General features: G+C 39.4%; 4 protein-coding genes across 4 annotated transcripts; 1 reads left to right on the top strand and 3 right to left on the bottom strand.

The window, feature by feature from the left end:
- The first annotated feature begins 648 nt into the window (after positions 1 to 648).
- LOC131878828 (homeobox protein lin-39-like) lies at positions 649 to 14,678 on the top strand. The gene is made up of 2 exons (XM_059224962.1): positions 649 to 1,235; positions 13,862 to 14,678. Exons 1-2 carry the CDS (start codon positions 737 to 739, stop codon positions 14,455 to 14,457), a joined length of 1,095 nt encoding a protein of 364 aa, XP_059080945.1. The 5' UTR covers positions 649 to 736; the 3' UTR covers positions 14,458 to 14,678.
- A 15-nt stretch (positions 14,679 to 14,693) lies between these two features.
- On the bottom strand, positions 14,694 to 19,403 carry LOC131878849 (neuronal synaptobrevin-like). The gene is made up of 2 exons (XM_059224986.1): positions 18,973 to 19,403; positions 14,694 to 15,270 (listed from the first exon to the last, which is right to left on the bottom strand). Exons 1-2 carry the CDS (start codon positions 19,134 to 19,136, stop codon positions 14,964 to 14,966), a joined length of 471 nt encoding a protein of 156 aa, XP_059080969.1. The 5' UTR covers positions 19,137 to 19,403; the 3' UTR covers positions 14,694 to 14,963.
- A 150-nt stretch (positions 19,404 to 19,553) lies between these two features.
- Positions 19,554 to 20,779, bottom strand: LOC131878839 (neuronal synaptobrevin-like). Its single transcript, XM_059224974.1, has one exon. It carries the CDS (start codon positions 20,777 to 20,779, stop codon positions 20,294 to 20,296), a length of 486 nt encoding a protein of 161 aa, XP_059080957.1. The 3' UTR covers positions 19,554 to 20,293.
- A 1,568-nt stretch (positions 20,780 to 22,347) lies between these two features.
- Positions 22,348 to 23,017, bottom strand: LOC131878859 (vesicle-associated membrane protein 2-like). Its single transcript, XM_059224996.1, has one exon. It carries the CDS (start codon positions 23,015 to 23,017, stop codon positions 22,562 to 22,564), a length of 456 nt encoding a protein of 151 aa, XP_059080979.1. The 3' UTR covers positions 22,348 to 22,561.
- Between the last annotated feature and the right edge of the window lie 3,664 nt (positions 23,018 to 26,681).

Genomic DNA, 26,681 nt, shown 5'->3' with positions numbered 1-26,681 from the left:
GTAGTTGATCGGGGTCCTCAGGTCTTCACGCTCAAAACCAGATGTGGCAATAGCAAGTTTTGCAACCTTTGATGGATGAAAATATCTCAAATATTCTATGTAAGTGAAACCAGTGTCTTTTAATGTTGTCCAAAACTTGAGTTAAGCAACTATAAGGTTGATATTATGCAACACGGTACTTGTCGTGCATGAAAAAGCTTTGGTCATTGCCCCCAACAATGCATTGCTCAAACCATTTCAGTCTCTTTTTCTTTTTTGGATCAAAGTTCCGCCGTCTTTGTAGAGAATTTACACATGGTAGTACAAAAGCTCTTGATGTTCCCTAAACGTGGCTATATGAAGCGACAGTTTGAAGTTTCAGTGAATAAAATTCATAATGACGCTCTGGGTGCCCATTGAAAGACAGGAGCCGAGGTATGAATCAACTCAAGAGCGGAACTTTATTTCGGCGGTCAATGCCGATTCGGAACACACTTTCGGCGATTGTCTTGATTTCGCCGGGGTTTACTCCAATGAGCTCGAGTCTTCTGGCAGAAGGGAGGGGCTTCGAGCGGGAGAGAAGGGGCAATCCTTCCAGAACTGAGGAAAAGGGCGAGAGACGGAAACACAGAGAGAGAGCAAAGAGAGCAGAGAGAGAAGAAGAGCACTTGTCGAAGAATCAAACTGGAAAGGCGGCAAAGAACTTCACAACGGTTCAGTAAAGAAGGTGATTTGATCGGAAAGTCACGGCCGAAAAATGGAGGCCTACAAGAAATATTTGGAGCAGCACAGCCAAGAGACTAGATTCAGTATTGAATCTCTCTTGTCGCCCATGAATAGTGTTCAAAGTGTGCCAAAAGCATCCACGATATTGTCCCGGGATCTAAATCCCGGACACGAGTCAAGCCTGGATTCAGTGTCAAAAGTTGCTTCTGAGACCGTCTTATCTTTGTCCTCACCCTCGCCAACTACGCTCTTAGGTGAACCATTTGGACCGACGATGGGACAATTTCCAGGATTTCCTTCACCATTTCTGCCCCTTGGATCATATCAAGAGCCCATTCTCTCCCAAATGTTAATGTCTTTATCGCAACGACATCAACAGGGCATGATTGCAGCGGCTGCAGCCGCAGCAGCTGCTGCTGTGGCCGTATCAAATGCATCCAATAGCAATATCTTGCAAACCATGTCAGAGAGTTCCACGCCCAATTTACGAATCGCTACACCTGATGAACCAGACACAACTAACGATCAAGGTATGAATTTGTAAATGCTCCACAAACAATCCAAATTTAGATCTGAGAAACTCCATAAGGTGAACATGTGCCCCTGTAGTTCGCATTCATGGACAAGAGTGTTAAGGATTCATCTGAGGACATATCCCTGGCACCTCTGGTCCTCAATTCGATTCCCCAAACGTTAATCCCACGACGAAAACATGAACACTTGCTAGTTCGCTATGTTTTGCCAAGTTGAGACTTAGTAGGAAGTTGTCCTTTGTTTTCAGCCCGGAGATGGACATATCGAAATCGCCGTCGAAGTTATTATGGCTTTAAGCTATTGTCCGTTCATTCGAATTTTTCGCCTTAAAGCATTCCTTTCAACGTTTACGGCATATTTTAGGCAAAGCGGAGTTTCTAAAGCATATTCTGGCCATTTCTAATCAAAAACCATTTAAACAGTGAGATTGGTGGTTACGAGTTGTCTGTAAGGTGGAAAGACTGAAAGTAACTTTATGAAAAGAAATGAAAGTGCCCACTTATTCACTAACGCTCTGCTCTGCTCCCACTTTGCTTCATTTAACTCGTCTTATTTCGTTTATTTCAAGACTAAGTGAAAACTTTAACCCAAAACTTCCATAGAGAAGACACCATAGTAGGGAACAAATGTCAGCATAATAATAATTTAATCAGTCTATCATCGTACGGAAATCTTGCCATGTATGCGTCGAAAACAACCTCTGTCGCAAAAGCAAATCGCCAAGGCCCCACAACCTACCGCCTTTCTTTGTAATTTTTGCTGTCATTGTTTCAAAAAATAATATCGCTGACCTTGCGATACTGAGATTAGATTTGTCTTTTGGGGTATTTTCTTAAACCTTCTAGTGTAGTCTAGTCTACAAAGCTGTAATGGACAACAGTAATTGGGATTGCAATGGAGCTATTTCATATTTTTGATAACATATGTGATGTGTATTTCTATTGCTCGGGTGGGTAGGTGGAGAGCAGAAACTGCGGCTGATTCCTCTGGATTCACTTCCGCCCCCTTGTTGGAGGTAACCGTATTATCAGTTATAAACACGCGATTTTTTATCAGCTTGTGAGGCTACGAGACAGCTGCGTCATGGTGGGATAGTTCCATTCTTTATTATTGTATTATTTTACTCCCCAGCTTTTATGATCACAATCAATTGAATAATTTCCGGTTGTCTTTTTCCAAAAGTTTTTCGGTGAATGAAGTGTTTGAAGAAGGGTGGGAAGCAGGGAACAAATCGCCATTGATTTATTCATTTGATTAGTGGCTAAGTTTAATTAAAAAAATAAATAAGAATTTGAAATTATGAAGCTTGATTACTGACCATGTTTTCCTTAATGAATTTGCCCTGGTGCCTGGTAGGGGCGACATGATCCACTTTCAGGGCTTGAGTAACGTTACCAGGAACGCGTTACTTTTCTGCAGAAGGAACGGCATCGGTTACATAACGGAACGGGTTTTTAGTCCTGCCGTTACCATTACTTTTTTCTTTTTTTTAATCAAGGGAACGAAAAAATGTAAAAAGGTTTCCTGCCCGATTTTTAAAGGTTTCATTACGAATGCAGTGAGTTATTTGCTACTTAAGGGATCAAATAAATAATCACGGGAGACCTTTTTTGTGACGTATGAAATCACAAGTTGCATGACGTAAACGTAACCCAGATATTTCTCTTGTCAAACATAAAGCAGTGGAAAACTTGCCTTCTGACAACTTTTTTCAAACCATGAAAAGAAGGATGAAAAAATACATGTCAAAATGTTTTGTAAAAGTGAAAAAAGATTAAAATCAAGCCACCTAAAATCGTCTAGCTCTTTTATCCCAGTACCCTTGAACCCTCGTATATTCGTCATTTGTTTCACATCATGTTACTCAACGTTAATAAATGTATAGAACGTTTTTCTTGCAGTTTTAGGTCATCTTTTTCTGCAAAAGTAACGCTATCATTAATGGTAACGGTAACGGTAACACATTCCTTTTCTTCGGTAATGGTTCAAGCCCCGTCCATTTCATGAGATTAAACCTTGAAAATGCCTCGAAGATTTTTTTAGGAATTATCAGGTCTATTTTATACTCCAATACGTCAAATTAGGTCCATAGTCAAATTCGTCCTTGCGCCATCCCGCCTGCCAGCCTAAGAAAAAATAGAGCAAGTTTTTTACTTTGACATTTCTTTACCAATAAAGATAATTACAAACAAACCTTAAAGATGTTTTAAAAAGCAACTATAAGCCCAATGAACTAAACGAACTTTAAGTTGTTTGTAATCCCTTACAAGACGGGCACGGATAGGTCTTTGATGGCAGGCAGAATGGATGAGAAATATCGATTATTGCGCTACCATTGAAGAATGCTCAGTAGTTAGATCGTTTTAGTCATATTATACCTAACCAAACTATACATGATAAAATATGATAAAAGGTACAATAGAAACGGAATTGAAGATATAGCTAAACCAAACTCTGTTCCCTTAATGAGTGTTTGTTATTCCTTCTGAGCAAAGTCTAAATTCTAAATCTAAAAAGGACACGTCGCCAACAAACTATTGGAACATCAAATGCTCTTGCAAATTTGTGCTCTTAAATGTATTTAAGAGATTTTAGTCAGGCATACACGGCAATATGGCAAATTTTCCATAACCTAACAAGCAACTAATCTAAATTCTTTGCGTACGGATAAAATGGTTTGTCTACTAAGTTTGATTGTGTTAAAAATCATTTTGAGAAGACCAAAATTGCTTACCTATGATTTGCTTTTAGGAACGACAAAACGCCATGAGCAATTTGGAAGAGTGACCAAGAAGCTACTTTCTCAGCATTCAGTTTTTCTGCTTTTTTGTCTTCCTTCCGAGCATTTTTGACTAATGGATTAACAGGCTAAATTTCTAGAAAATAGAATAAAGGAGCTCTAGTATCTTGGAAGACAAGGAAGATTGGGTCAGAACAGTTTTCAGAAAAAGTACGAAAGGTTTCTAATACTGTGCATCTCCCTAGCTTTGTTCTAGCTAAGGTTCTAAGTTAACTGAAACGGCCTGCCTAAAGGCCCTGGGAGTTTTGAGAGCCTGGGAGTTGATCCAAGCATTTTCAAGGCCATTTTATGGTGCGCTTTAGAATATTCATTTTTGTGATATATGTCTAATGCGAAGGATAAAATAGGTTATTTGTCTAATTTAGCAGATACACAGTTCCTTGGAGCGCATCAACATTTTTGGCCCAGATTCATGACAACCAACTTAAGAGACTTTAAAGAGAGGGACAAGTATCCCTTCAGGACAATAAACTGCAATTATATGTGGGGAAACCTTGACAATTTAAGTGTGAAATTTAAGTGTGAATGGTCATAAATAATAAAACTCATGTACATTGAATGTGTGATCACAACAACAGAAAAAACGAGCATTATTCATCAGTACCCCATGCAGTCTCCAATTCTTACCATCACAAAGGGAATAAGCTAAAAGTAGTCGGAATTTTAGAACACTCGGCTAATGAACTAAATTATCCCTACCCATTCTAAATGGTTTTGTTGGCATTTTTATCGTTATTAGAAATTCAATCCCCAGCAAATTAAGATGAAAAATATAGTAGTCTTACTTAACTTTCTTTCTTACAACACATAATGCCCACCGAATTAAAGTTGGCAGATCTGATTATTAGCCCTAAACGGATAAGAATGCAAAAAAGATGATTGTCAATATTGTTGGAATCAAGATTCCCCTCTAAGGTGATCCCTTTAGATATCTTTCGTAGGCGACATTGTGTTTTTGGCTTGTCAAAATGCAGACTTTTTCAAGGCTTCCATCGCAAGGGTGTTCTCCAACTACTCAGGAGAGGACATCATTAAGGTTTGAGCCTTCCTCAGACCCCGTATATTTATTATTGTATTCTTTTTGAAGACAAATCTGACTATAAGTTGATTTGAAAATTATAACGATGGCATTTGTTACCTGCTACACTGGCTTATCAGTAGGGCAAGTCAAGTGAAGGAAAGTCAAGGAAAAATGTGGTCCGGCATCCTAATTTTGGGCATTTTGGGGAGCGAGAACTAAGACAATATCACAGTCAACTAGCACAATCCGCCCATTGGATTTTCAATAATCGAGTGATTTTGAATGAGCTGCGTTAAAAAACCCAACAAAGTGAACATGTTTGGTATTAAACGGTGAAGGCACTATCAAAGTGCCTTAATACCACAATGCTATGTGCTGGAGAATGTTATGTTATGGAGAAAAAGTTTTGAACCGTCCAAAGGACAATTAGTTGAGCGGTCACTGAAAATTTCACAAATATCAATGTAGTCTTAAAGACGCTATTTTTAATCAGTTTCAACAAAGTCTTCAAGAAGCGACAAAATCTATAGCATCGTTTGTTGTATGTATTGTCTTAAGAATTCAAGTGAATGCGTCATTAAGTGTACACATGATGATGTAAAACTCATTTTCAAAGATTACACTTTTAGTGTGTTTTAAGTGATATTATACAACATTTTAGCTATTGTGAGACTGTGCAAGAAAAAGGAAAGTAATCTTTTGTTTTTTAACATATGACCGGGGCATTTTGGGGCAAAAAACGATGAAATTTAGACCATCAAATCCGATGTAACTATGTAGCAACGTAATAGATGATGTCATGATTTATATGTAAGAGCTAATTAGATGTGTTCCTAATTTACATTAAGTAGGTTTTTGAAAGTTTCACTTTTCATAATGTTTTTAGGTATGTAAGTTTTTTATGTGGGCTAGAATTCCATAAAGCAATAAAATCAAAGTTGTTCCTTATGACTTTTTGGAGGTAGAAAAATGCAAAATTGTGTTTGGGAACTTCTCTGGAAACTTGATAAGGCTTTTTGAACACCGTACACAAGTAATAAACACGGGCAGAAATTTACTTGGTGATATCACAGGTGCTCATGAAAGAAAGAAAGAGGGATGAAGCAAGCAGAACAGGGTCAATTTTGGGATTGAGTTGGTAATAACAATCTTGGTTATTGCAGAGTTGAGGATGGGCCAGATTTAACAGGTTCTTTGTCAGCTCATGTTGTTGTTGGCATCAAGTTTTAGTCTTAGGTAAAATCACAAAAGCAAGAATAGTGTCCCAAACTTAGAGAGTTTGGCCTTCTCAAGTTCCATAAGAAAGGATGTTCCAAACAGGGATGTAGCTATTTTCACCCGTTTATGTGCATGAGATCATTGAGGCACAAAGTATGCCTCAATTTCAAATGCACAAAGGCCCATCTCAGGGGCACTAGGAGGAAGAGGCAGCAGTAGTCTCAACCTCATTGTCAAGTCTCAACCTCATTGTCAAGTCTCAACCTCATTGTCAAGTCTCAACCTCATTGTCAAGTCTCAACCTCATTGTCAAGTCTCAACCTCATTGTCAAGTCTCAACCTCATTGTCAAGTCTCAACCTCATTGTCAAGTCTCAACCTCATTGTCAAGTCTCAACCTCATTGTCAAGTCTCAACCTCATTGTCAAGTCTCAACCTCATTGTCAAGTCTCAACCTCATTGTCAAGTCTCAACCTCATTGTCAAGTCTCAACCTCATTGTCAAGTCTCAACCTCATTGTCAAGTCTCAACCTCATTGTCAAGTCTCAACCTCATTGTCAAGTCTCAACCTCATTGTCAAGTCTCAACCTCATTGTCAAGTCTCAACCTCATTGTCAAGTCTCAACCTCATTGTCAAGTCTCAACCTCATTGTCAAGTCTCAACCTCATTGTCAAGTCTCAACCTCATTGTCAAGTCTCAACCTCATTGTCAAGTCTCAACCTCATTGTCAAGTCTCAACCTCATTGTCAAGTCTCAACCTCATTGTCAAGTCTCAACATCATTGTCAAGTCTCAACCTCATTGTCAAGTCTCAACCTCATTGTCAAGTCTCAACCTCATTGTCAAGTCTCAACCTCATTGTTAAATCTCTCAACATACTTACCCCACCCCTTTCCTTTCCCCTTCCCTCTTTCCCTCCCATTGTTCCCCTCCATCTCCTCCAACCTCATCCTCAATTCCTCTAACCTCTCTTCTACCCAAACTTTGTGGCCCTAATCCCCTCTCTGGTCGTCCAAAGCAAGGTTCTCAATTGGTTAAGGAGTTTCATTTCTGGTAGGAACCAGTGGTTAAGGTTAAGGGATCCCTTAGTGACACACATGTTGTCAAGTCGGGTGTTCCACAGGGTTCCATTTTGGGTCCTCCCCTTTTCATCATCTTCATTGCTCCGCTTCAGAAGCTTGGTAGTAGTAACGTCAGAATCTTTTCCTATGCTGATGATGCAAAATGGGTAGTTGGTAGGAATGGTCAGAATTCCGGTTGTCTGGTAGAGGTCCAAGACCAAATCTATTCTTGGGTTGCTGCGAGTAACATGGCACTGAATGAAATGATATTCCGCTCAATGACCTTTGGGTCGACGTCATTAGACACTCCATTATTAGATGATGAGGGTAAGGGCATTCAGCAGGTCTCATCCATGAAGGATTTAGGTGTAGTTCTCCAAGATAATGGAGTGTTCGATGAGCATATCCAGTTGAAAGTTGGTAAAGCTTTTTAAGTTTGTGGTTGGATATATCGCACGTTAAAGTCCAGAGATAGTACAAGTTGTACACTGTACAAGTCGATTGTCCAGCCACATCTTGAATATGCCTCGCCCATTTGGGCTCCAATTAGTTCAGCAGGTTTGCAAAAGCTCGAGCAGGTCCAAAGATGTTTTTCTAGGAACGTTGAGGATATGAGAGAGCTCCTGCCCTCAAAAATTCATAAGGGGTATGTAAGTGTTGATCCCTTAGCGGTATTTAAGTCAGACTTGGACAGGTTTTTGACGTAAATGCCCGATTAACGTTATATTCAAGGGTTAGCCAAATCAGCCAACTCCAATTCGTTGGTCGAACAAATAATATATATAAATCAAAGTTAAGTAAAATGAATAAATTTCTCTTCTTGAAGTGCTGGGATTTCAATCCCAGTAGCGGTAAGGAAGTCCGCATGAAAAAAAAGTTGTATCTTATAATATTGCGAGGTAGAATATGTGCTTGGGTATCTACCTCGAAATTTGGCCAAGAAATTTAACCACCGTGTAGCCTTAATCTTAGGCAAAACTTTGGTTGTCATGATTCTGGGGCCAAATTGTTGATATATTCCCAGGAGCTGTTTTTAGTTAAATTGGCCGAGCGACCTATCGTCTATCTTATTTCTAAAATCAGCAAAATGTCACAAAAAGATGATTTTTCAAAATAAGACTAAAAAATGACCTTGTACACATTTCAGATCCGGTCGTTGGTAAAATAGTTGGTTTAGACATTTTCTAACAATCCGGGTTGACAAGCCATCACTCAAAAGTGCTTTGAAGAAACACAAAGCAGTAGAAAAGCTGAATGTTGGGAAAATAGTTTCTTGCCCCCGCAATTAAATTACTAATAGCGTGCTGCCGTGCCTCAAAGCAAAAGCAAATCATGATATATTAATTTTGGCCTTTTCAAAAACATGTCTTTCCTTTTATGAAAATTCAAGAGGATACATACGATTGGTCAAAAGTTGAAAGTGATAAACCTAAAATCATACTTGAAAGGTATGAATTTAACACTTGCGCAAAGATTGAATAAATTCTTATGATATGGTAAATTTGTCGTATTTATATTGTAGTGTAATGTATTTGCCTTTTGGGGTGCTAAGGTCGGAGGGGTGAGCCTCGCCCAGCCAGCGAAGCTAGCCATCATATCATCCATATGAAGTTCCGATAGGCAGTGTCGTAGTCCGTGTCAGATTGGTTCTCCGTCTGTGGGTGTGGTTAGGGTCTGCAAGTTTCCTTGAGAAAGGTCGGGGAGGAGAATCGAACCGGGGACATCTCTCATCATAGGAAACTGCACCAACCACTACATCACGTCTCCTGCCATATTGCCGTTTATGTCTTGCTAAAATTTCTTAAATCATTTAAATATCTAAGTTCACAAATTTGCCACCAAGGGGTAAACTGACGAAAACGCCTGAGTCATACACAAATCGGCAGGGTGTTAATCGTTCCTCAAAAAAAGTAATTCGTTACTCAACCGTTACTCGAGACAAAAATGTAACGGCATTTCCTCACAATTTAGATTATCTTCAAATTATTTTCAAGTGTTTTGTCTCGACAAAATCATACTGTTTTCTTGTCAAAATGTTAAACCATAGATTTCTAGATATTCGATCTCGGACGATCGACCACTGGGCTGGTCATCCAGTGTCTAGAAATCTATGGTTAAACTTGTGAGGTTTGAATTTGTATATTTGCTTAGCATTGCATTATTCACATTCTTGGCCATGTTGGCTAAGCCAATGGAAATGCATAGGAGGAAAATCATTTCATTTAAACAGGATCAATATCATGGGGACAGCATGCCTCATTACTTTTTGGAACTTGAAACTTGGGAGGCGAAAGGCATATTCAAACAGACAAAATACTAGTATAAACATTAGTATTCAAGTATATCAGACGGTTTTATTGGTTAAGGTATCATAGGTTAGGTTACGTTGCGAAATCAAATCTAAGAAAACTGATTTGTTGACGCTGGGTTTATTCATTGCGCTGTTATTTGAAACTGTATTCGAAAACGTCGTTTCAAAAGTGATAATCATTGACAGCATTTGATGAAATATTTCAAGTATTTTCCAAATATTTAGCCTCTTTTAAAAATAGTGACCGAGTATTAATATTAAGTGTGTTACCTTTTTCTGGAGTGAACATCATTTAGATATTTCTCATCTAAATCTGATATCTTTTTCTGGTTTCAACTAATGATTGTTGAAGATTTCCAACTATGACATAGAAAGTCTCCATGGAAAAAACAGTATAAAAAATTCCCCTGTCGTAGATCGTGGATGGATGTGGTGTGAGTTGAGAAATCTGGTATAACATACTCAGGCCAAAGGAAGATTTCGCTCCGAGTCAGGTCTTTTTGTTCAATGGTATTTGAATGAGAAAATGTAAACAAAAAAGGAGGAGACATGGTACAGTTGGTGAGACGGGCCGCAGGTTCAATTCTCCTCCTTGACTCCGCTCAAAAAGATAAGCCCTTTTTCATTGACCACAGATGTTGGACCACAACCGATTAAGGACAAAGCACAGCTTAACGGAACAACTCTTTCTTCAACTCTGTGGATGGACGCGACGGCTCGAACGGCGGCCTACCCCTAATAACTTCACCTGAGAAGCCATCGCGTATACATGCAAAAAAAATCGTAGTAGTCCAATGACGAATCCGTCGCAATAAAGATCATTATAAAAATGAAAATAGAATAAAAATAAGAATAAAGCAAGGCAACTATAACAAGATTTGAAAACACAAACACATTCATTGTTGTTAAAACTAAGCTCAATTTTCTATCTTCAGGATATACGAACATATCAAATCATGGAAATGTCTGTTAAGATTGCCTAAAACCTTCAAGTCTCTTCAAATGCAAAGAGAGAAACCAAAAATTAAATGCCTGTCTGGAGCGAGACAAAAGCAACAAATAATGAGCATTTTTTTATTTTTTGGGTCGTTACAATTACACCATTTCAAAATGCAATGGTATTCCGGTTCCTTTTTCGAAAAAAGGGACGAATTATTATAATTTCGTTACTAGTAATTTTGTTACTGCTGCCTTGCAAATCAGTTATTTGAAACGTGTATGAACAGATCGCTTATGCAGTTATGATGGGGCTCAAATCGTAATCTTATAAAATTACTGTGGTGTAATTGTGGAAAGACTCAACAAGAACGGAAAGAACCAGTCTCAGTTTAGGCTGACATCCAGAGATGTGGGGGTTACCTCGACTGCGACATTTATATATTTGCCGGGATTCATATCCGCTTTGAGTCGGGTCGATTGGCTAAATTTGGTCAAGCAGATCCGTTGATTTTGTCTTGGAACTACCTCAGTGACATTAGTACATATCACTGAAACTCAAACCAATTGAGAGACATTAACCTTACACCCCGTAATCCGATCCAAAGAAGGACATTTTCAAATTAGGTGAAAATCGCAAATGCCCACTTTTCACTGAATGTTCTCTACACTACACGTATTAAGTATCCAATTTCAGCCAAACTAAGCACCAACATAATCCACTTGTTCTCTTTTTCAATGATTTCTTGAACCAGTGTCAATCGTTTTTGCACTAGCATTTACCGACTCAGAGTCTTGTTGATACATTGTGACGTCATGATATCTGATCTAGTGCTACCAAATAATCAAATAAGAAGAAATGTACGAACAAAATTTTTGCATCAAGATTCTCACACGCATCACGAAAGATTTTTGCCCAAACAAAACCAAAAACGCAAGGTATGGTAGAACTCATCTGACAGATCGGGGTGTCCAAAAATACGGGATTATGATGCGAAATTGATCAGGGAGACTACTACTATTTGATCATCAAAAATCCTAAATATCCTACAACAACCTAATTAGCTCTTCCTACGACAAATTAGAGACAGGAATTTTGCATAGAGTGGTCTTTTGCGATTTTCACCTAATTTGAAAATGTCTTTCTTTGGATCGGAATACGGGGTGCTTAGTTTACCAAAGAAAATGAAAGCAAAGATTGGACGTAAATCCAGATTGTGGAAACGTTACCGGGGCATCAAGGGTCCCAATTGTCTCTCTGATTTCAAGAAAGTAAGAGCACAGTTAAAGAAAGAAATAGTGGTTTCGATATGCTCCTATGAGCAGCAATTTCTCCGATCCCGTGGCATCAGAAGATTCTATGGCTAGATCAGCAACAAGAAAGGAAGCTCCAGCGGGGGTCGGTCCTCTCATAGCCCCGTAGTTCACGGCTTTTTGAGAATCACCATCGTATTTCTGTAACGTCTCTTTGTAGCAAGGTGATAAAACAGAAAGAGTAGGTTGGTGGATTTCTCACTCGTAGGCAATTGAACTTTCGTGATGGTTGGTCTTGCCTCACTAGCCTTCTTGAACATGTGGATCATGTTAGACCAAGGAGAGTGCTTTGACGCGGTTCATTTGGACCTTTCAAAAGCCAACAACACATTGCCACATCATATTCTGATGAACAAGCTTAGTAAGATGAATGCGGTTGGCCACATGTGGACTTGGATCAATATTGATTAGAACACAGGAAGCAGAGGGTAATTGTCAACGGCGCATACAAATGAAATGACACTCAATATGAAGAGGTCTTTCGTCCAACGCTTTGGCCAATCAGGCTCACCCTACAGTGTGTCCCGAAAATGAGTTCCTCTTCTTTTATTTGCTCTGAAAGTGTCAGGATAGGTCTTATGAGTTGGGCTATTATTTACTTAGACAGCCACACCAACCTCACTACAATTTCTGTTGCGATTGGTCGCACTTTGAGATGACTATTTTTGAGTTTCAGCCGAAATATGTCTTCACCTTTTTTTTAACGTTTTTGTTAAGAGCATCAAGATTGATTTTGAGCTTTAATTAACTCCTTGTGGATGTATACTGGTGTAAATAGGGGCCTTTATGTGCAATGTCAGACAGCCCAAACGAAATGGGGAAGAGGCACGGTAGATTGCTAGATAAACTATTGGTGACAGGTAAATAAGTAGTTAAGGTAACTACTTTTCCGTACAGTATGTGCCCTTGGTCACTAATTAAACATAATTTGGATAGAATAAGCCAAAAACAAGTCGAACGAATTATATTTCATTAAAGATGAATCGGCACAATCGGCCCTTTACTTGTTAGAGGCTAACTTTACCAAGCCTTCCAAATGGATTGGCCTTGATTACTTGGAGCGTTTGTCCAGGTGAGAAAATTCAAGAATGCTCTTCGAAATTTTATCATTTGACTAAAACTCGGCTCAAGGAATTGAGCTTGTTTTCTATTTGAATATTATTTCTAAATTTTTCCAGTACTCCTCGATCGCTTTCATTGGTGACAATAAACAAAAATAGTAACAATATCTTAACCTTCATTATTTTAGAGTGGAGTGTTCAATGGCGTCGACCCAGATCTCAATGAGCTAATTTTCATTTCATTCAAGGCCATATTGCTCTCGGCAACCCAAGAGTAAATTTTATATAAGGGTTTAATCAGACTACTACAATCTTGACCGTTACTAAACCAAATCAATTCTGTATCATCAGTACAATGTTTGGATGAAATTGTTGAATTGACTGACAAAGCAATCTTTATTCTTTTCAAGTTCAAGTTTTTATAAAACAACGACATCATCAAACATTAAATCTACATATATGTGAGTTGAATTTGTGCCATTCTAAGAACATTGAGGAGTTGGGAAAGCTATACTTTGTTAGAAAAATGAATTTTATCGAATATTGCTAACATACTTACAGGTTTTTCGCCGCAAGTTAGTGGTTCAAGGGATCTTTCTGAGTACCTCAATTTTCGAGCAAATCGTTGCTGTTTTGCTTGTTGCGCTGCCATTTTTCGTCTAATCGAATAAAATTGTGAATAGTTAATCCTGCCAACCGAATGCGTCGAGTATCCTATACAATGTTACTTGCTTTAAAAGCCAATTATTTGTCATTTATACAACTTTATGTCAGATTTGGTATCAGTGCAATCAATTTTGTTAAGAATTTGTGCTCCATATATTGTTTACAATTTCATTCCATAAAATAGTGGTTTTCAGATATGAAGACTTACGTTTCTTCATCTGATTTTTTTTTTCAGACGAAGATGATACTGGCTCACCACCTGATGAGGACGACTTGAGTGACAATGACTGTAAAGGCACTAGTTTTTACTCGGATCAAGAGTACGGAATCAAAGATGAAAAGGATCAAAGTTCCTCGGGAAAAGCTCGTCGTCGAAGAACAGCCTTCACCAGCGAGCAGCTTCTTGAATTGGAAAAAGAGTTTCACTCCAAGAAATACCTGAGCTTATCAGAACGCTCTCAAATTGCTCATAGCTTACAACTCAGTGAAGTGCAAGTCAAGATATGGTTTCAAAACCGAAGGGCCAAGTGGAAACGAGTGAAGGCAGGTATCACTCACTCTAATCGCTTGGGAACAACTACTGGGTCCCAAGGAAGCATCCGAGGCTCCCAAGTCACTGGTGGATCCGTTGGGTCCAATTCCAAGATTGTAGTGCCCATTCCTGTTCATGTGAGTCGACAATTTGCCATGCGCAATCAAAACTATGGCGGGGGACCCCCAAGCAATCCAGAGAAGTTCGTTTTGAGGCCGCCCCAGCCAGTTGGATCCATTCAAATCGGACAACTCAACGGCGAAGACGGGTACAAGTCATCATTTACTCAGGTGAAGTGAAGGTCCGAGAGAAGAATCATCGGTCAACCAGCGCTATTTAAAGAGTTGGAGTCGGATGCAAATCGGCGGCTGATTTCTTCGATCTGAATAATGAGTACCAATTACAGAACCTGCCTCAATTGTCTTTCTATCGTTGTACATTTAGTGTGTTGTTGAGCAATCATTACAATGATCATGAGTTATGAGAACTCATAAAAATAACAGTAATAGTAGTGAATAATGATAATACAAATACGTTGAGTGGCATAACAAACATGACTTACAATTTATTGATGATTCAACTGATTAAACAGGTGAGATAGCCTCAGAACCATAAACGATAACTTTCAATCCAACAGAAACAAACCGATGATCAAATTTATGGGGAAGAACCAAGAGAATCCTGTCTAATCATGGATTTATATCAATGTGACTAGTCAAAGAGCAGTTTTAACATTTTCAGCTGGACAGCCATTTCACGCAAGCCCAGTGCCTGATCCAAGTTGTTATTGAGATAACTTAAATCATTATTCGGAGCTCGAGGATCCCTCAGAAGAGGATCCTCCACCGCTACCAGAATGGGATGGTGGGGGTGGAGGCGGAGGTTGCATGTAGCCGGGTGGATAAGCCGGTTGAGGAGGTGGAGCCAGAAACTTATAGTAGATGATGGCCAACAGAATGAGCCCAATGATGCCCATGGCAATCATGGACTTGAGATTCTCGAGCCAGAACTTATTCTTCAACGAGGCAGCTCGCTTTTCAAACTGAGCGCTTCCGTCTTGTAGGGCGTCGGCACGTTCTTCCAGGGCGTTCAGCTTGGTATCCCTCTCTAAGCTGTAAGATAAGTAAAATCAAACTTAACCAACGGCCTGACTAAATTGACAACGAAACGTAATAAGTTATGCAATCGAACTTTTAGGGCAATTAGTACATCAAATTGCAGTTTTTCAGTTTTCTCACCTCTCAATCAGCCTAAAACATTCGTGTATTCGGGGTTTTTTAAACGCATCATTGGACATGATGGACAATCAAACTGACTGATAAGCATTATTTGTTTGGGAGAAATACAACAAGGAGATGAAAGGTCCTTGCAAATCCCAATGAACAAGGTAATGAGGACAATAGAATTGTATAAAGTAGTGTGAAGTAACACTGGTGAGCTAGAAATTGTCCAAAAACAAACATGCTTTTAATTTATCAAGAAAGACCTTGAGACCATGAAACAAATTCTGGTGCATGATGTTGCATGCCGCAGTAGAGAGACATCTCTAGGCATTTAAGAGCTGCCATAAAAAAAAAAACAGAGGAAGTTATAATGAAGAAGCTCTTTGTAAATTGTTTAATTGTTCTTGAGTCTCAATTTTTCATAATATAAACTATTGCATAATACTTTCCTAGCTAGCCCTTACTTTTCTACTTCGGGCTGTATTATTACTCACCCTGTGCATGCTCTAATCTACATTTTCGTATTTTTAAAAAAATATTTTTCCCCCATTGTATGACCGTCAATTTATGTCCTATTTTTGTGCAGGATTCACAACTCAAATGTTCATTCCCAGTAGCCATAAAGAAGTCTGCAAGAGAAACAAAATCTAAAAAGATTACGACTATCTTGTGGGAAACAAATATATGCAATAGTTCATTTATATGCCTATAACGTATACTCCAATATATTATAGGTTGTTTATTTATTGCCACAACAATTTATTCATTTGAAAAATAATGCTCATTGTTGCATAAATATGTTAAGAGATCAGAAAGTTGGGGTTTCACCATACCTCATACTAATGCATGCTTAAGAGAGGATGAAATGTCATTTTTTCTGTTTGTTGTAGATGGTAGTCACTCATTCTAGGGATTGGACTTGAAATTGATTGTCAATATGAGTAGAAATGCGAGCGGTTTTGTTATTATCAATTTCCTTGTTTCTATAGTCTTCTTACGAAACATCAATTACTCAGCCCTAAGCTTAATTGACTTCTGTTTGACGCAATTTTAAATCTAGTGAGTAATTAGCATACAAAGCGTCAGTAACATTTCAGTATTTAAGGAAACTGCCAAGAGTAAAAGTTTCAAGAATGATCTGAGGTACAACACCATTTTTCTTAACACCAATTGCCTTGGAGTGCAATTACAATAAGATAATGTTTTTTCAATGAATCAATAAAATTAGCGAATGATGTTAGGACTCGGCATCCTTGTAAATTTAACATTTTGCCCCGTTCTCCAAAAAAAGTTAAAGCTATTTATTAGTTGAAGTTAGGTTGAAAATGTTTCAATTCAGCAGCTCATTTATGATTTTTTGCAAACTTCCTTACCGCTAGTTCAAGAAAAAAACTTATTAATTTATATTAATTTTTATCGTTATATATTATTTGATCGGCCAACAAAAGAGAGTTGGCTGATCTGGCTGGCCCTTGAATGTAGGGTTGATCAGGAATTTTAGTCAAGAACTTGTCCAAGTCTGACTTAAATACCGCTAAGGGATCAACACTTACATACCCCCTATGAATTTTTGAGGGCAGACAATTGAACACTGAAGGAGCCCAAGAAAGATGAGAGTTGGACTTCATTGTTTTAACTAGCCTGGATTCTCGAGGGCTTGAAGGTGCTCTCAAAACGCACATTAAGCCTCTACGGTCACTACAATTGACCGTCAATCCTGGTTTGGGACAAAGCTCATGAATGCTTTTAAAAACGTACAATAATTTTGCAAGCCTGCTGAACTCATTGGAGCCCAAATGGGCGAGCCATATTCAAGAAGCAGCTGGACAATCGACTTGTACAGAGTACAACTTGTACTATCTCTGGTAAGATACCTTTCGTACCTTCTCTGAATACTGTTCAATCCCAGCCTTTCTAAGCTTTCTCATATCCTCAATGTTCCTAGAAAAACATCTGTGGATCTGTTCGAGCTTTTGCAAACCTGCTGAACTCATTGGAGCCCAAACGGGCGAGGCATATTCAAGATGTGGCTGGACAATCGACTTGTACAGAGTACAACTAGTACTATCTCTGGACTTAAACGTGCGATATATCCAACCACATGTTTGAAAAGCTTTACCAACTTTCAACTGGATATGCTCATCGAACTTTCCATTATCCTGGAGAACTACACCTAAATCCTTCATGGATGAGACCTGCTGAATGCCCTTACCCTCATCATCTAATAGTGGAGTGTCTAATGGCGTCGACCCAAAGGTCATTGAGCGGAATATCATTCCATTCAGTGCCATGTTACTCGCAGCAACCCAGGAGTAGATTTGGTCTAGGACCTCTACCAGACAACCGGAATACTGACCATTCCTAGCACAAGCTGATTTTGTATCATCAGCTTAGGAAGAGGTACTGACATTAATACTACCAAGCTTTTGAAGTGGAGCAATGAAGATGATGAAAATGGAGCCTTGAGGGACACCCGATTTGACATCATGTATGCCACCAAGGGATCTCTCGAACTTAACCAATTGCTTCCTATCCCAAATGAAACTTCTTTACCAATTGAGAACCTTGCCTTGGATCCCAATCTCATGGAGCCTGTTAACTAAAAGGCCATGATCTACCTTGTCAAAGGCCTTGGCAAAGTCAAGATTGAATATATCGACTGCCTCATGACTCTCTAGCCCATCAATAACCAGCTAACCCTTCATTCACATTGCTTTATGAGGAAAGGACACCTTCATTAAAACTACTAGTTTGAAATGCCAATTTTACATCACTGGCATTGGCAGGCAAGTTTGTTTGCTGGTGCCGGCGCGAGCCTAAATGTTCCAATATGCTCAGTCAGTTGGGTAACGGTGCAAAAATGTGCTCGGAACCCATGCTGGCAAGGATACTCTTATTTTATGGATATTTTAAGCTTAAATTTCATGAGTTTTTCAATTACCTTCACAATAATTGAAGTAACAGAAATCGCCCTATAATTACTGGGGAGTGACTTATCTCCCCCTTTAAAGATTGGCACAACGTGTGCTATCTTTAGTGAAGAGGGAAACTTGCCTTGATCCAAGATGCGACGCATCAGGTACGAGAAAACAGGAGCATGAACCTGTGAGCATCTCATCAGAATCTGACAATCCACACCATCAGGTCCAGGAGAGCTCGAGAGTCTCAAGTATCTGATGACCTCTAAAGCATGTTGATCTGTCACTACAAGATTTTTCAATAGCTTAACTTGACGAGCCGCCCCCATCTCAACAGACTCATCTTTAGCGCAATGAGTTATTACTCCTAAACTCTGTGGATTTGGAAACAAACAAGAGAACTGATCTCCAATCATGTTAGCAATTACCTCTACATTGTCTATGGCTTCACCACCGACTTCAAAGGGCCCTACAGGGTGATTCATCCTTCTCTTAGAACCCACACCCTCTGATTTTGAATTGATTTTGAAAGCTTTAGAACTATCTATCATATGAAAAATCTTGTAATTTATGTTTTGCTACATAGAAACATGTCATCCTTTCTGTTTGAACTGACTGACCTGAGAATAAAAAATAAATTCTTCTACAAATTTGTTTTCCATGGTATACTTACACTTCTTCCACGTTCTTGTGCATCATTCCAATGACCTCATCCACCTGGGCCTGTTGTTGGCCCATTTTTCTCGAGGCTTGGATTTGACGCATTTGCTCGGGCCCGGGGATGGGCTTACCATCTGGTCCCAAGGGGCGTTCGGGCTTTTCTCCTTTTTCGGCCATTCTGAACACTGAATGTTATCCTGTGGAGTAGTTCGAATCAGTGTCAAATATTATTGAGCAAACCTCTGTAAATATCCTGGAGCTTTGTCGCCAAGAATGGATGTGGTAATTTGCAGAAAATTAAGTATCTTTCGAGGAAATGTTCGATCAAACATTTCACATTTACAAAATCTAGTCATTGAGGAGGCATTGTACCAAACGAACTGCACACGCGAAATGTTACTCCCGTTAACTACTAATGGTCTGCATCTTGTGATTTAGTAGTAAAATTTGCTACATTCTACGTGTTTCTGAATAAAAAACTGCAAGAAAAAGCAAATATACTTAGAAATAACTGAAATAAGGTATAGCAAACCTGAGTACTGACCTTGATATTTGCCGAATCATAGCTTGTACACGGTTGAAGGAAAGGCATAGTTGTCTATGACTTAATGCTTTATTTGGATATTCAAGGAGCCATATCATAGAAGATTTATATTTGTTATAGGTATGAACTGAAGAAAGGGGGTGGGTTGAAAATGAATGAGCATGTCTACTTAATCTGAAATTTTCTTCAGACGAATCAGAATAGTTTAAAGCGGGAAGGGAAAAGAGAAAGAGAGAGAGAAAGAGATAGAGGAAAAGAGAGATTTGGAGCTTTGTATGGAAGGGAAATATTTGGTTTGTCGGGAAATGTAGTATCTTGACATTTCAGAACTCAATGCGTTCATTGAGTTTGAATGTGGATTTGACAATGATCTCTTTGGGGCGTTTTTTTCAATAGATAGAGCATCGAACGGTGGCCTCTAGGAAGGTGATGGAGACTCAAAATTGAAATATTGGGATAAGCAGGATTGTTTAGTAACCATACGAAATCTTCATTTAACAATTGACGCTAGGTTTTCAAAAAGCCTGCCAAATTTGCTAAGTAGGAGCCTACAGTAGAAGGGGTCAATGCATAAAGGTCAAGCGGTAGGATAATCAATCTCAGTAGAAATGGTTTTGTTACACGCGCACATACAAATCAAAGTAGTTATGAAGCGGGGGGAGAAATAAAGATGTTGGCAAAGAGTACAGGGGAGTTCTCTAATTGTGCTTCACCAACTGCTTGGTACGTTTGGTTTGAGTAGCCAGCTAGTATGAAGAAGATAAAGCTTTGAGAAATGTGCTGGTGCTGCTTATTCCGAAGCACCCCCAGCATCAGCGGCACTGTGTCCCTGTGATTGGCCTGGAGGAGGGGGCGGTGGAGGTGGGGGGTAATAGTAGTTGGGAGCTGGGTCAGACGCAAAGAACTTCCAGTAAACCAGGAGCAAAAGAATCAATCCCACGGCTCCCATCATGATCATGGACTTTAAATTTTGGAGCCAGAATTTATTCTTCAGTTTGCCAGCTTGCTTCTCGAATTGGGAGGCTCCATCCTGTAAAGCATCGGCTCTCTCGTCAAGCTCATTCAGTTTGGAGTCTCTCTCTAAGACCTTTTCCAGGTTATCCTTCATAATCCCACACACTTCATCCACTTGAGCCTGCTGTTGGGCCATGCGCCGTTGTGCCATAACCTGCTGCATCTGCTGAGGCCCCGGCAATGGCTTCCCATCAGGACCCAAGGGCCTACCCCCATCAGCAGATGGAGTGGGTTGTGACGTGGGTGGTTGCTTATCAGACATAATGATTGGTCTTGAGGAAGTACGTAGTAGTTGTAACTAAACGAACGTGTTGGGTGTTGTAGCAAGATCCTGGAACATATTGGAACAACTTGCATTGTCTCAAGAGCAATCCCAAACAAACGATGAAACTAGTAGACGACGTTCCTAACACAGACTTGAACTACCGGTAGCAAAAGGCAGGTCACTGTTTAGGTATGAGTTAAAGCGACAGACGGCACTAAGCAAATCAATATCAATCTTCTTTATACTCTTGCTCGAAATGTCTGGTGGTGGCTGTTGTAGTTGTTGATGTTGTTGTGGTAGGTTTTGTATGTAAAACAAAATAATTCAACGAATAACTGTATCATAATGAAAAAAGGGATAAAATCTGGATAAACTATAGCAATAACAATAACTAATACTAGTTAAACGAAAGTAGCATCACAAAGGAGAAAAGGAAGAAGAAAACGATGTTGATTTTTTTGAGCAGGCAAAAACAGGCGAGTGCAAAATAAGTGGTGCATTCATTCATGCAAATAATGAATCAAGGCAATTTTTCATGGGAAAGGACACAATGTAGAAACAAACTTTTGACGGGTGAATGTTCTCAATATTTTATCATGAAGAGACATTTCTCTTCATCAAAATAGTTTTCGGGCAATACTGCCTGGAATTTGATGATAAATCCTGCGCTGAGTGACACCTTAAAGGAACGAGCCTAAGTAGGTACTTGACGAATACAGTTGAGTGTTGCACATGCAGGCCTGATCTAAGGGCTGTGAATGGGTTTTTATTTCTATTTACTAGCCATTGCACACTTTGAATTGAAGCATGACTTGCCATCAGAGAGTAAGTGTCATTTGGACTATGAACGCCTGGAAAATGGACGGGGAGGCTAAGCTAACGAACACACTTTTTTTCAAACGAAAAAACGCATTGCGTTCTTCTTCAAATGCCACTGGCATTAGATAACACAATTATAAGTCTCAATCAAACAACCGGATCAAAAGTTATGCCTTTTCAAAATGCCTCTCAGAATGAAGGAGCTCACTCATTCAGCCTGTGCCTTCGATGTACTACGCTTTGAGAGGGCATACATTTTGATTTGATGGTTCGATCACGCCGAAAACTGAAATTTGTAACTATGACAAAACCTTTGAAGAAGAATCAAACTTGTTGATTCTCAACCTTGGCCTCCTAGTTCACACTCCAGGCGTTTTTGTTGTCACAATGATTTCTAAAGGTCGGAAAATTAACTTGTTTTACAATTGAGGGCCAATTCCAGATGGTTTCCAAAACTAGTTTTCCATACAGTAGCAACTTTTTACGTTAACTTGTGTTCAGGCAACTCCTCACATTCAAGCCTCTAGGTTTCCTGCTCGTCGGCAAAACAAGTTATTTTTCCGAGCTTTAATGATTTCCGAGGCTCCTGAATAAAAGAGCACTAAAAGCGTCGATAGTGATCGGACGTAACGGAGATTTGATAAGTAGTAGTCGAACGTCAAAAAGGCAAGGAACCGAATCATTTTCATTTTGTGAGTTTCTCTCCTAACTTTCAACAATCATTGACATTAAGTCTTGGACAAGAATCAGAGAGAGAATGATCCAATCTTATTTTTCAAAGATGTCCATAAGTTTCGAATCCGATGGAGCGATGGGATTGCAAGCGAATGGAGCCTGGGTGATTAGGTTGGGAAGGATGTAGTAGAAATCATGGTACGCTTAGGTCTGTCTAATCCCTTAGAGGAGGAAACGCATAACAAATCTATTGGTAATGACAAGATCGATGCATCGTTCATCAAATTATTGTGAAGGTATGTTGCTTCCCGAAGCGATATTATCAGACTGAGAGGGGGGTGACTGATAGTAAATTGGTTGTTGGGGTTCATCGGAGAATTTGAAATACAGCATGATCAAAAGAATCAATCCCAAGATGGCACCAATAACAATGAACTTCATGTTTTGGAGCCAGAACTTGTTTTTCAGCTTGCCGGCTTGCTTCTCAAATTGGGATGCCCCATCCTGGAGTGCATCGGCTCGCTCATCGAGCTCAGTTAGTTTGGTATCTCGCTCTAAAACCTTTTCGACGTTATTTTTCATGATTCCGCACACCTCATCCACTTGGGCTTGTTGTTGGGCCATGCGTCGTTGAGCCATCACTTGTTGCATTTGCTGAGGTCCTGGTAAAGGCTTCCCATCGGGGCCCAAGGGACGCCCATCGGGCCCACTTTGAGGGGTTGAATTTCCGTCGGAAGACATGATCTTGCCAATAGACGGAACAATGGGAAATGGATCAATGAATGGAGAAGGTGGTAGAAGCTGTTGTTGTTGCTGTTGCTGTTGCTGCTTGTTAAGGAAGAGGGTGCTAAGTAGCTATTGTAGGAAAAGAAGAAGAAGAAGAGAGAAAATCGAGTTAAAACCATGCAGAGGCAATCAATTGCGCTTTTGTAAAGGCAATACAAAAAATCAGCAACTCTGGGAGCGCTTTCAGTCAAACGTCAAAGTGAGACTTCAGCAAAGATCCTGGACGAGTGAAAGGCTGGCAGTTACGCCACCAAGTGTTGACAGAGAGATATTGAAAAATGTACGAAATGTAGGAAGGTCATGCAAAGGAGATTTGGAGCAATTTAGATAGCGTCGTTCCCTAACTCCAGCCTGGTTTGTACAGCAGATGATGTGATGATATTGATGGTAACAAATAAGAGTCATGGGCATAACGAAAGCACGACAAGGCAATTGATCAACCATGTCTTATTTACTACGCAATTTTTAATAATGATTCTGTCGATACAAAAAAAATATTCATTCTTGTAAAAACAATGCGCTGTGGCGTTGTTTTTTGGCAAGTTGCAAGTGTTGAAAGTAGAATCAGAGGAAGTTTCAGAAGGATTTTTTGAAAACAAAAGCGTGGTGAATCAAGGAGATTAAAGTGGGTGAACAGACAGCATCAGATGAGACTGCACATCTTGTGGAAAATAAGAGGCAAATGTGTGTCTTTTAGTGAATGAGCGAAGCAGGCGATTGTATTCTACTATTCGGTAGGTGTTAGTACTAGTTCTTCTTGTTGTAGCTGTTGTGGTTACTTTTTACTACAACTGCTGCTGCTGTATCGCCCAAAAGGACCGAAAACAGAAAACTTCTATTTCAACGATTAACTGAAGTTTGACATGAGGCAACGAAAAGTGACTTACTTCATCATTGACAAAAAAGATATTTGGTTCAAATGTTAAGTACAAAAGTCGCTTGTGTCTTTGACGGTATAGATAGCAAATCTAAACAAGGTTAATTGTCCTGAAGGACCTTGTTTCATTCCAATGGTTGAATGAGTAACTTCTAAGCATCAGCTTGTGGACGGATTCAAAGATATTCATATTGCATTCCAACGTGATAGTGAATGAAACCAGAGGTTTTTTTTTTAATTTTTGGAAGGATTTCTATTGATGTCATATTTATGAAGAATAAAAATGGGTGAACTTCTGTCAAATCCGCCCGTTGCTGGTAATAATACTGCCTCCTTAATAGACTGTCTGTGAAACACTATCACTTGCATGGCCCCAAAGTCCTGCAGATTTGGCAAATGTGGGATGATTCTACAATTAATGAATGATGACAATGATTATAACAATGAAGACAAAGTTATCAATGTTGTATGATGTGGCCACACCTACTTCGTGGTCTTTGGAATTTGAGGCTAACCGATCTTGGATTGAGATTTGACGTCAAAATTTTGGCCAATATCAATATGGTTAATCAAAGATCAATGTTGATTTGTTAATGGAAAGCATGAGTTCCCTACTTACCTTAGTTGATGTTAATCAAGTCTCGTGACCTTTGAAATGAATGGTACTGCTAAAGCTCTTGCTGTGACGACAAGGGGATGAAACCGAAGTGTTTTCTTGACGCCTATCACTCACTGGAGAGAGACCCTCGTCATAAAGGATAACCAATGGATCAGTTTGTCAGACGAAAACTTGAAAACATATATTACAGCTATTCAAAGCCTACTTGTTCACCAAGTAACAGAGAGCAAAGAATGGCTCCTACTTGAGAGGAAAGTAACTACGTCCTAGTTGAAAGCCGAGACCTTCTAACCACCCGTCTGAGCAAGAACGACCACTGAATGCAAGGCCATCATCCAACCTTTCTTTTCTACAACGCTTAGCTCACCAACATCTCTCTACTGTAGAATGCTCCTTTCCTAGCTTTCCTTTAGAGAGGATGAAGCACACGGATCACATTGTCTGGTCTGTGGTGAGGCAAGGCCACTGGTTTTCAGTGAAAGCCTCAATCTTCAGTCCTCACTTTCAGCGTGACTTGATTGGGTTACAAATTCCATAGCTTGCTTATTTTTCTGATGAAAAATGAAAACCCCTCTACAACCCAAATCGCTTGTTGATTAGAATACTAGTCCATATATTGCTCTAACGAGCAATCGTGCGTTCAAGGGAAGCCATTTTGAAGAAGCTTTTGAAGCTATTCGAAATATTATCATTAGGTGTGACTTTCAAGCAATGTATTCTTATTTACTAATTGTAATTTGAATGAGTTCATAACATCATTCACACTACAAATCTGTGTAAACATTACAGATGTGGAGATTTCAGGCAAATAACAGAAATGAAGTGGTCATTAAAGCTCAAACAAATCGCAAGTAAAAGCAACTAATATTGCTGATTGCTCAGTAAATAACCCTAACATGGTAGCTAAAAGTTGGCAAAATGGGAAAAAGTAAGAACGTGGCAAGTACAAAGAGATTTAGCATAATCAAGATTTAGAATTCAAAGCTTTTTGCTTGAATACTCAATCAATAGAATTGCATTATGGCCGTAGAGTTTACGAAAGTAAAGTGTGATATTATGGTGCAATTTGTGAAGAGATGTGTTGAGGGGTGGATTAACTTTAATTGATGGTGCAAAGCAGGGGTTCCTAAACATATCCGTTACGACGCGTTCAAGGAAATCCGGACCTGAAAGTAAAGGCTTGTACCTAGAAAAACTTTTGAGCCCAGCGAAATCGATGACTTTGATTAATTCATTTAAGCTCCATCCACACGGTGGTACCAACAACACTTCAAAAGAGCTTGCTCCCACGAATATTAGAGGGAAGCAAGTTGAATAATGAAGAAGCCAGAGAAAAAAGAGAGTTGGACTTCATTGTTCGAGCAAGTCTGGATTCTTGAAGGCTTGAAAGTTCTCTCAAAACGCACATTATGCCTCTACGGTCACTAGAATTGACCGTAAACCCTTGGTTCGGACAAATCTCAGGGATGTTTTTGAAAACGTATAGTATCAAGTACCTTTGGTACCTTCTTTGGATACTGTACAGTCCAAACTTTTTAATCTCTCCCCATATGAGAGCTCTCTCATTCCCTGATTGTTCCAAGTGAAACATCTCTGTACTTGTTCAACCTTTTGCAAACCTACTGAACTCATTGAAGTCCAAATGTGTGATGCATATTCAAGATGGAACTGAATAGTCGACTTGTTCAATAATACTTAGATACTACAAATAGAGCCACAAAATGTAGTTGCTAATTTTCTGCATATTTACTTACGAATTTCAATTTTACGACTTTTACGAATTTCTTCTGACTAGCACACTTGGAACGTCCTTCAGAGTGAATTGCTCCTGGCACGTCCGTCCACGATGGTCTTGTGAAAGGGAGCAATGGAGCCAGCCAGCCAAGAGCCAGCCATCTGAACCGCGAGTCGCTCAGAAATCGATAACTCGAAAACTCTCGCCTGACAAAGGCGGACAGGGCGCCCCATCTCACTAAGTGTATTTAGCAATCGAGTGTGGCCAGGAATGCTAGTGACTAACAGGATAGGAAATGGCGGAAGGCCAAATCTAGAATGACCCTACAAATGACTAGTGTCACTGGTTGTTCATATGGAGGGACAAAACACGTAAAAAGATAACTTCG

The sequence above is a fragment of the Tigriopus californicus genome, chromosome 1, assembly GCF_007210705.1.
Source record: "Tigriopus californicus strain San Diego chromosome 1, Tcal_SD_v2.1, whole genome shotgun sequence".
Lineage (NCBI taxonomy): Eukaryota > Metazoa > Arthropoda > Copepoda > Harpacticoida > Harpacticidae > Tigriopus > Tigriopus californicus.
The sequence above is the reverse complement of the archived record's forward strand: the minus strand, read 5'-3'. Positions and strand labels throughout refer to the sequence as shown.